Source organism: Magnolia sinica, chromosome 6, assembly GCF_029962835.1.
Source record: "Magnolia sinica isolate HGM2019 chromosome 6, MsV1, whole genome shotgun sequence".
In the NCBI taxonomy this organism is placed as follows: Eukaryota; Viridiplantae; Streptophyta; class Magnoliopsida; order Magnoliales; family Magnoliaceae; genus Magnolia; species Magnolia sinica.
Genome location: NC_080578.1, coordinates 78,893,333 through 78,904,778, shown reverse-complemented (window position 1 = coordinate 78,904,778; position 11,446 = coordinate 78,893,333). Strand labels below are relative to the sequence as shown.

At 40.2% G+C, this 11,446-nt stretch overlaps 1 protein-coding gene across 1 annotated transcript; it reads right to left on the bottom strand.

The window, feature by feature from the left end:
• Positions 1–655: 655 nt before the first annotated feature.
• LOC131249666 (vacuolar protein sorting-associated protein 2 homolog 2-like) lies at positions 656–9,942 on the bottom strand. The gene is made up of 4 exons (XM_058250447.1): positions 8,689–9,942; positions 8,510–8,581; positions 4,293–4,361; positions 656–664 (listed from the first exon to the last, which is right to left on the bottom strand). Exons 1-4 carry the CDS (start codon positions 8,902–8,904, stop codon positions 656–658), a joined length of 366 nt encoding a protein of 121 aa, XP_058106430.1. The 5' UTR covers positions 8,905–9,942.
• Positions 9,943–11,446: the final 1,504 nt, after the last annotated feature.

The following is an 11,446-nucleotide window of genomic DNA, read 5'->3' as shown; positions in this document are numbered from 1 at the left end:
AGCCTCGACATGAAATCTAGGACCAATCCTCAGGCCAAGATGTGCTAAAGCCAATGAAGAATTGTCAGGCCTGATTTGTTGTCCTAATCTAATCATTGAGTCGACCATGTTAGTAAAGCCAAGGTGTAACACCCTATACTTTCAATACTCGGGTGTTACCATATAACCTAACCTAATATAAATGCCAACGTAACTTAATTGAACATTCACGTTCATTACAGTTTAAATCCAATCGTTGAAGACAATCGTCACCCATATATCAAGCTATCCACCTGTTACTATTAAAGATGGACCAACACATCATTAGAGAAATCTATTTTTAGGATTTTAGTTTCATAGACAGACAGATCTAATTGACAATCATAGAATTTAAAAGTCTGAATTGTGAGATCCACTATTCATTAGATCCACAATGTCTCATCGATCGCTCTAATACCTGACTTCCCTAATTGTTCAATGAGGGCTATGGAAGGCTTTGACCTTAAGCCATATCTAGGTCTAATTCACTAGATCCATCGTTATCAGGCCTACAACACTCAAGTTCACAACATGCTATTTGATCATCCGAACCCCAGCTTCTAGTGATTGAATATACCATTAAGACTTAATCAAATGGGCCCTAGGACCATTTTAACTGTTGATACTCATATTGGGATTAATCTAACTGCCATAACAATGGTAATCAATAGTTAAAGATCATGATTCAGATTGTATGACCCACTCAAGTTAAGGATTGGCCTCATCCATGATTTGCGGTCATAATAAGCCCAAAAAATCAAATGGACGGAGTGGATTTGCCCAAAACATCTACATGGGGCCCATGCTTATAGTGTGTGTACACCAGCAAACGTGCACCTAGTGGATACCAAACCAGTCAACTTGGTTTGACTGAGGGCGCTCGAAGAGGAAGGGATTCCTCGTTCTTTCCTGCTCCTGCAGTCGTCTTGAAAAACGGATTGATCTCGTTTGATGGAGATGTGGGCCCCATCTGGTCCCATAATCATGATCTGAGCCGTCCATCGTGACGGGATGCCAAACATAACAGAAACCAAGTCGTTCGTGCAAACCCATGCACACGTGTGTGCTCACAGCAACGGGTGCAAACGGTCAGGTGTGTGAGCGGGGTTGTGTTTTCAGCCACTCCGAAACTGATCCTTTGTGATCAAGGTGGGCCACCTAGAACTAATCCAAACCGTCCACCTTGTAGAACCCTAAAACACAACCAAAAATCTATTGGTCCCACACCCTGAAGCTCACGTACGTGGCTGCAAATCATTGGCACAAATGGGCATGTGTGCAGCATTTTTCAAAAATGGGAACTTTCGTTTCTTCCCTACTCTGCTAGCGATCCGCGTGAGGCTAAACCCTCACATCTCAGCCCTCCAAGTAGGCATATCTTGGCCATCCATTTCTGTTTACGTGGACTAGGGTTTTTTGTGGAAAACCGACGCCAAAACCACCGTTGTATTGGCCGTTTCAAGAAAACCGGACACCGGGATCAGATCCTGGCCTTTCATTCTCATCCAACGGGCCTGGGAAAACTCAGGGTGATGCTTTTAAAGGGAGGGTATCATCGGCAGTGTCTTCTCCTCCATTCATGCCAGCTGTGCCCGAGAAAACAGCCGTCACCTTCCATCTCCGAACCCACCACTCAAACCTCATCTAAGCTTCAAAACCTAACGTCCTCTAGCTCTCTCACATCGATTCAGACCCTCCAATTCTTTCATTTCGAAGGATGGAGCTCTGTAGTGAGATTTGCCATTAATGTGGGTCTCCTTCCTCGCCATTCTACCCCACCAGGTTGTCTCAAGTCCGGGCAGAATCGGGTGGAGCCAGAGCGTCTTCTGGCCATAGTAGGAAGGAAGTAAGAGAGAGAGAGAGAGAGAGAGAGAGAGAGAGAGAGAGAGAGAGAGAGAGAGAGAGAGAGTCTGTGTGTGTATGTGCGCATGTGTATGCGGGTGCGAGTGGTGGCTGTGATGCACCCACTATTGAGTCGTGACCAAGTCAGTCGAGTTGGTTAGGTCGGATTTAGTTCAGTCATGGGGCTGGACATTGCATAAAAAAATAGTAGAGAGAAAGGGGAAAAAGAGAGGAGAGGAGGAGAGACCGGGCGGTTTGCTTTGTTGCCAATCGGACTTAGCTCGACCAGAGTCGAGGCAGCGTCTGTTGGGTCTAGTCCATTGCTGGACGCCTTTGAAGAAGAAAGGGAAGAAGGAAGGAAAAGAAGATGGGAAGGAAAGAATGAGAGAACGAGAGGGGAAGGTGAGCGAGTTGGTAGCTCACTAGACCGAGTCCGACTTGGTCTGGTTGAGTGCTTTTATTCTAGAGTCTCTCTGGTTGTGGGACTGTCCAAAGTCTCTCTAGTTGTGGAATACAGTAAGAGAAAAAAAGAAGAAGAAGAAGAGAAGAAGCAACAACAGAAGTAGAAAGGAGGAGGAGAGTGGAAGATAGAGGTAGAGAGAAATATGGAGAGTGCAGGTGGTCGCTATTTGCCACACCAACATGACTTGACCCAGTCATGGACCGAGTTGGGTCCATTCTTGTGCGAGTCCAACTTGTTGTCGGGTCATGTAGACTCGACACGTTGAGTCTAAGTTGGGTTTGGGTCGCTAGTTAGGTAGCTAGACAAGTAAAGCAAAAAGGGAGAGAGAGGGAGTGAGTCGACTCACCGTCAAGTCAATATGTACAGGCAGGTTGAGTCCTGTTCGAGTTTGGGTCAAGTTAGCTGAGTCGGGTTCGAGTTGTCATGGGCTTCGATTACAAGGGCGCACATAGCTCCTAGCAATGTAGCTAACAATTTGACTTATAAGGTAATGACACTACCAAAAAATAGGGCAACGCTGACGGCTAAAAGCCGTCGGCAATGACCTTCCCCGACGGCTTTTAGCCGTCGCATGGTCCGTCGGTAAAGGGTGCGTCGGCAATGCTCGCCGACGGATAAAAACCGTCGGAGTTTTCGGCGGCTAAAATCCGTCGGCGTTATCGGCGGCTAGAATCCGTCGGTGTTATCGGCGGCGAACATCCATCGGTGTTGTCGGCGGCTAGAATCCGTCGGCGTTATCGGCGGCTAACATCCGTCGGTGTTGTCGGCGGCTAGAATCCGTCGGCGTTATCGGCGGCTAGAATCCGTCGGCGTTATTGGCGGCTAGCATCCGTCGGTGTTATCGGCGGCTAAAATCCGTCGGTGATTCTTATTAATTTAAAAAAAATAAAAATTTTGGATGATATATATGATTTTGATTTCTTCTTTTGTGTAGACTTTTCCTACTCAAATAAGTTAGTTCATTGCTTTGGAGAAATTGGCATATCTAGTTATGGATGTGAATTAATCAACACACACATCCAAAACTAAATATACCCATTTCTCCAAAGCTCTGAACGAACCAACCTATTGGAGAAGGCAAGTCTACACAATAATAGAAAAGGAAGAAAATAAAATCAAATATATCATCCAAATTCCAAATATTTGGATTGGATATGTGCTTTACAAAAAGAAACAAGAGAGAGAGAAGTTTAACAAAATTGCATTATTTTAATCCCTTCGGACTTTTTCTTGAAGTCTTTGGCTTTAAATCTAGAAATGCAGTCCACATTCAACTGATGGGCCCTAACATGGATGCCACAAAAAACTCACATACGCTTCAATTCTGATACAAATAGTACAAGTGGGGGGCCCATAATTTTAGGGACGTGCAGTTGATCTGATGGACCCACCATGCATACTGCAAGAACCTTCCAGGCACTTCAACTCTAATGATCTATGCAAGTGGGACAGATGGTTAAGTGATCTGGAGCATTGATATGATGACCACATGGACATCACAAAAACCTCAGGGACAATTAGGCTGTGATGTGTCACAATACATGCATTTTCATTTCTTAAATATTTCTACTAAACTTCGACAACCTCATGGACACTTTGATTCTAATAACCCACATATCTGTTTCTTTTCATATTTCTCATATTTCTATATTTCCACAAAATGTCTCCAGAATAATGCGTATATATTATAAAGTGTCAAAAGCTTATGGACACTTCATCCATTGAGATTTTTTATACCTGTGTCAATATGCATACTTTCTATTTTATCATTCCACTCATCGTGCAAATGACGTGTATGTTGTATCCATGTGGGATGTACCATGTTCTAAATTTGAGGGCAGTTTCCTCGCTGTGAGTACTAAATGAAATATTCACAATTCAATTTGCACGTGCATCGAAATGCAGGGTAAGCTAATAAATATAATGAGTATTGAAAGCTCGAGTAGGAATTAGTATCAACAAAAATTACCGTCATGTCCATTTGTGCTGACTGTTGGAATTCTTGCATCACTTTGGCCTGCTTTGCTGGTGCCATTCGCTGAAAACACCAATGTATTTGGAAGGTCATAAGAGAATGTACAAGAAACATTCTACTACCTTAGGGGCCTGTTTGGCCGGCTGGATTACACGGGCTTAGGTGGGATGGAATTGCATCTGGTCACGTGCCAATTCCACTCTATGTTTGGGAAGAGTGGAATAGCTTGGAAGTAGGTTAGATGGAATCGTATTGGGTCCCGTGCCAATTTCACTCAATGTTAGCAAGTTGTGTAGGTCCCATCATGATGTGTGGGCTATCCACACCATCCACCCATTTTTCGAGATCATTTTAGAGCATGGGCCAAAAAATCAAGTAGATCTAAAGCTCAAGTGGATCCCACTATAGAAAGCGACAGGAATTGAATACTTACCATTGAAAACTTCTTTGGGGCCACATAAAGTTTTGGATCTGCCTCATTTTTAAGCCCATGCCATATAATGAGGTTACAAAATAAATGAACGGTTTAGATATAACGCATGTGTGTTCTTCTCAATAGTTTCAAATGATAGTGGGTATATCCTTTCAATGTACCACCCTATTACAAACAAAGCAGGCAATTAAGCTTATCCAAAACTTGTGGCCCACAAGAATGTTTCAACGGTAGGAATTCGATCCCCACTGTTTCTGGGGTGTGGTCCGCTTGAGCTTTGGATCTGCCTCATTTTTCGATGCATGCCGTAAAATGAGCTGGCAAAACGAATAATGGCATGGATAAAACACATACATCAGTAGGTCCCACAGAGTCAGGTTGGGTCACTCAGCAATCCCGTCCCTACGAGAGGTGGGACCTGCTTCAATCGGACCTCCCAACCCACGCAGGAGAAGATTGTGGGACCTGGTTCAAGAGAACCTACACACAATCAGCTTCCATACACGATCCAAAGCTGGTGTTATTTGATATAATCACCAGCAGAATGCACTCCCAGCCGTTGTGCATTTACAAGTAATAAATCCAAACCGTTCAGTTGGTGGGACCCAGTATATGCAATTTTGTTCAGATCCTGAGCCCTGGTTGGTTGAAGCTGTTTGTACCATCTGACTGTTGACAGTTTTTCATTTCAACCATCATTACAGCATCCGTGGGGTCCATGACCACTATCAGAAAATTATCTAAAATGCTCCTCAGTCCCTTGAAAAGACAACTTAGAATATTTAAAGAACATGATAAGACATTTTAAAGGAAGTTGAGGTTTGCTCCTGTTGTTTAGATTTCACCTGTAAAAACCCTACAACGGCTTTAGATTTTCCTGCGTCTTTTCCTCCTTTGATGTGAGTAGACAAGCCATGATCTTTGCTGCACTAAACCAAAATATAAGCACTTCTCTAATCAATGCTAAAGATCTACATTTTTCAGTAACTGAGTTACTATACATATAAAAAAATAGTCTAGAGATGGCCAATATGAAAAAAAAAAAAAAAAAAAAAAAAAAAAAAGATATTAAGAATTTTGAAATTGATTCCATGCGTGCTCACATTTATGCTCCAGATAACCAAACTGCATCAAAATGTGATTAACCATTGCCTTGATAACCAAGTTGCATCAAAATGTGATCAACCAAAAAAGGAAGCTAATAATTAGAAAAGCTTGATTTTTTTAACTCGAAGTATCAAGATTCAAGAATCACATTTCATTGGTCATGGCTTTTAAAGGTATTGAATACAATTGTTTTTTTTTTTTTTTTTTTCTTTTAAGGAGGGCTTTCATACATTTTCTTTTCTCATGAAAGGGATGACAATTCACAAAATGCAATATAAATGTCTTATCTGAATAGGCAAGGATTCTGCTCAAAGCCAACACTGATTTTGCCATTCCTTCATCCTATAGCCACTTATACATTAAATACCGATGTAACTCAATTGTCTTCGGTAAAATCAAATCACTGTCTTAAAAGAAATGCATATTTACATGAGTGATGACTCTTGTTTCAAACATGACTGCTTATCTTGGTTTCTACTTTTTAAGCTGAAGTGATTAAGTAATCTTAAACCAAACTCCCGAGAGACTACCTCGAGCAAGAGTAAGGATCCGTCGACAGTGATGTTTAAATGCCATACGTACAGTTCATAACCTCAATTCCATTGAGATGAAATGAGAACACAAATATTACCCTAATTCAAAACTTCTGCAGCCTCATGAATATTTCATCAGCAAACGTTCAATCCTCACATTTTTCAGCCCACTTGAATATTAGATTCTGCTCATTTTTTATCCCATGTCCTAAAATAAGCTAACAAAACAGATGGGCGCATCTCCAGCTAGAACAGTAAGCAGCTTTGAGTGGCCACCATGATATATGTGTCCTATCCACACCGTCCATCCATTGTTTGGCATCATTTTAGGATATAAAAACAAAAATCAGCCAGATACAAGGATCAAGCAGACTACACAATGGGGACTAAACTCTCGCCATTGAAAACTCTCAAGCAAACTACACTGGTCTTGTTTGAAGGAAAACATTCTGCTAACATCAATCTTACGATTAAAAAATTGTAGATTTTTGAGAAACTGGGTTGATTACCTTGAAATCTTCATATCCTACCTCCATTGCATCTTCCAAGTGCAGAAAGACCAGGTTGCACCTGCAAAAAGGGAACCCAAATAGCATGACAAGGATTTTAATACTCAAAAAAGGGTAGAATTACTCTAGTGATGAAGAGAGACGGCAAAAATAGATAGCTCAATGCAGGTTAATAACTAGTATTTCTGCTAACAAGGTGTTTCAAATCCCAAATGTGTGTACAACCCAAGCTCCTTCATGCAACCACATATGGCAAATTGACATGAGTTCAAGATACAGAGAACTGGATGGGCAGAAAAAAAAAAAAAAAAAAAAACAGGTTGCTAAATTTCCCTATTTCAAATGTTATGGTCAACAAGAATAGAGCATCATGAATGTTAGGATAGGACATTTGCAAGCTGGTACTCAATTGGTGGACAACTTGGATCTTGCACTTGTGTTCCCATACCAACCTTGTCTGAACTCTGAAGCAAATCTCAGGAAGGGGAGATCAACCAGCTCCCTCCCAGTGATAAGCTTAGGAAACTACTCCATGCTACAGAAAATTCATGATGTGCCAGTCCCCTCATCTGAGAATTGGATGGCATAGATAGACATTACCTGCCTTGGACAAAAGGTCACCGTAGTTCTAGGAACCTCATGCAACACATTCTGTAATAGCCCACTACCATTTGAATTGCACATGGTATAGATTGCAATCATCAAATGAGAGAGAAGCCCACAACAGTAGATCTGTGCTAAAAACAATAAGAAAGTAATCTGCTGGACACAAACACAAACACAAACACAAACACAATCTAAAAGTAATCTGCTGGACACAAACACATCTCATGGACATCACAAAAACCTCGGGGACAATTAGGCTCTGATGTGTCACAATACAAGCATTTTCATTTCTTAAATATTTCTACTAAACTTCGACAACCTCATGGACACTTTGATTCTGATAACCCACAGATACGTTTCTTTTCATATTTCTCATATTTCCACAAAATGTCTCCAGAATAATGCGTATATATTATAAAGCATCAAAAGCTTATGGACGCTTCATCCATTGAGATTTTTTATACCTGTATCAATATGCATACTTTCCTATTTTATCATTCCACTCATCGTGCAAATGACATGTATGTTGTAACCATGTGGGATGTACCATGTCCTAAATTTGAGGGCAGTTTCCTCGCTGTGTATACTAAATGAAATGTTCACAATTCAATTTGCTCGTCCATCGAAATGCAATGTAAGCTAATAAATATAAAGAGTATTGAAAGCTCATAGTAGGAATTAGTATCAACAAAAACTACCATCATGTCTATTTGTGCTGACTGCTTCTGGAATTCTTGCATCACTTTGGCCTGCTTTGCTGGTGCCATTTTGCTGAAAACACCAATGTATTTGGAAGGTCATAAGAGAATGTACAAGAAACATTATACTACCCTAGGAGACGAACAGTATTCTTCACTACTTAGAGAGGAAAAGGCAAGCTAAATGATATGCAATAAACACAAATGACATGCATTGGTAAGCTTGGGAAGCTGTACACTTGAACTCTACATTTGATTTTTGGACATTGACAATAAAAGTTAAATCACATCTAATGGTTCGTTACACGTAAGCAAAAGTACATACTTTATTCATAGCTGCCATTGCTTTGCTTGCACCTTTCATTCCAACAGAGATGGAAGTATTGGAATACATGGCCTGAAAAGATAAAATAAAAATAAAATCAAATGTTGTTTATAGAAGCAGATAAATGAAAGCCAATTACAGAGAATTAACCACGCTGTGTTGTTGTTAGAAATTCAGACCTGTGTATGAGTTGCTACCCCTCTGATCTGTGCATGACTCCCTTGCAAGTTGGTGATTTGCTGCCTCAGACGGACGAGTTGACGGGCCAAGATTCTAATGGCAGCGTCATTGCATCTGCTGATGCTCCATGCATGCAAGGTTCCATCTCCAGAGCCTGCAACAGATGCAGACACTAGACTCAGTGCTGGTACTTTCAATAAAAGGACTTCCAACATTGAAATAAGTTTTCACAGTAAAACTGTTACTCTCTACAGCTAAGATAACTGAGCTGCTGATAGAAAAGCAAAACAAAGATAAACTACAGTAAATAAGCCGAGCGGTTTGTTGGAATTACTGGGGGGTAACTTTAGAAGTTGATGCAAGTAATAAAGAAGTCAAAGTAAAAGAAGTTGCAAATATAAGAATATCACAGAACTTGAACTGTAAGCTTCAGATGACAAGTTAACCGAAATGAAATGTGCTAAACAATTAGAAAGAAAAAAAAAACATCTTTATATGAGCCGCATACAGGATTGTTGGGTGCACAGAAATGGACAAGCATCAACGCACTAAATTTTAAGAAGTGAAGTCCCCCGTTACATAGGAAAAACCAAAAATGAGCAGATCCAATCACAGCAGCTTTATCAGTGGTATTGAATCAGCCCTGCCTTGATGTATATATTGTATATCAACGTCTTCCATCATTTTTTCAGATCATTTTAGAGCATGAACCAAAAAAATGAAGCAGATCCAAATATCTCGTTCACCAATCCAAAAAAATGAAGCAGATCCAAATATCTGGTGAACCATATTGGAGGAAACAGTAGTTGTTGAATCTCAACTGCTACAAAATTTTTGTAGGCTACAAAAGTTTTTGATGAAGCTGATATTTGTTTTTCCCATCATCCAGGTCCTTGTGTCCTGATCAACAGGTTTGATGGCAAATAAACTCACGGTGGGTATTACATTGAGCCCTACGAAATTTTTAATGGTGGGAATTCAATCAGCACTGTGGTCCACTTGAGATTTGGACGTACCTTTTTTTTTTCCCCTCAAAAGGAGCAAAAATATGGATGGATAGCTTGGATATACAATACATGCATCAACGTGGGCTCCACAGCAGTACCACACTGCGTTGGGTGAGACCCGGGCGCACCTAATCCGGAAATGTTTTAACCAACCACAAAGTATGTTGGGCAGTCAATCACCCTTGTTTCCTATAGTATGGTCCACCCAAGTGTATAAAAAATATACATTACGGTATGCTTATAGAACATCGACCACTAATCAGTACCATCAATGCAATCCAAATCTACCTTGATGTTTATATGGCATCCAAACGGTTTATAAGGTCATTCCCACTGTGATGAAGTGAAAATACTAAAAAATTATGAAACTTTTTAGCCACGTGAATGTTTCAAACAGTGGTCACTGAATCCCTACTGTTTCCTCCCGTGCAGCCCACTTGAGTTTTGGATCTGCCTCATTTTTAGTCTCATAACCTAAAATGATCACTCAAAATGGATGCACCATGTGAATTTCAAATAAACATCATGGTGGGCCCCACTTAGCATCCCAGCGAAGGAACTTCCTGCTAGGCATGGGCAGGAAATCCATGTCAATTATATAAAAAATTATAAATAGGTGCAGGAAAGCAGATGGATGCAACATAAGATAACCACCACCAAAAAAAAGTAAAAAAAAAAAAAGATTGACAATGGAATGCATTCCTATTCTTAGAACTGCAGATTGACATTAAAATGAAAAGAAAAAAGAAAGAAAAATAAACCATTCTTACCTTTTATACAAAGATTGTTGATAACTGCCAGATTCTAGGAAAACAGATTACTGGTGAAAACTGAAAGCATCCATTTCTACCTTACAAGATCTCGGCTTTACAACACCCATAGCTGAAATTTAGCTTGGTGTGGCATCTTGTGCTGTTATAGACAAGCAGTACAGCTCAAATTACAAATCTAAACTAAGATTGGAAAAGAAAATAGCACTAAAAAATGAATGGTCTGATAACTGGAAATTGCAAGGGAAAATAGAAACTAACTGCTCAGAATAAATCCCTGGAGAAGGCTCTGGGCTCTCTCAGCCTGCTCGGAACTACTGGATATTTGGACCACCTTTTCAGTTAGCTCAGGTCTATCTTCCATGAGGCTGACAGTAGCCCCTGATATCTGTTTACACTAAATATCAATACCATAACTTCAGTGACCAGGTTACAAAATCAAGTAGGAAAATATCCAAGGCAATGAGAACCCAAAGGCAATGTTACGTCACTGATCTGAGCAAGCTTGCTTCCTGATCTCATGATGAGGCTGGGAACAGTATGCTCTGGTGATAAATAGTGGAAATAGCACAGAAGAAGAAGAAGCCTTCAAGTTAGTTCATCCATCAAACACAAGGAAACAACAACTAGCATTTGTAGTCTACGGCCTAATTGGCATATGTAAAAACTTCATCAATTCAGCATTTCAACTACAAAAAAAATAATAATAAATAAATAAAATAAAAATAAAAATCAGCAAATATCCAATACCATTATAAAAGAACCTCCAAAATCAACTAGTACACACGCAAGGAGCAATGAATCTGATATCCGGTTGTCGTCGGAGCTATGAATCTGAAAATAAAACCATTGTGCTAGTAGATGAATCCCATCAACACCTGGAATTTACACAGTAAAAAATATTGGCGATACATGCATTAATCAAACTGTGTTCTATTCAAAAACTCTGAATTACTCTAACTTGATGTGCAGTTGGGTCA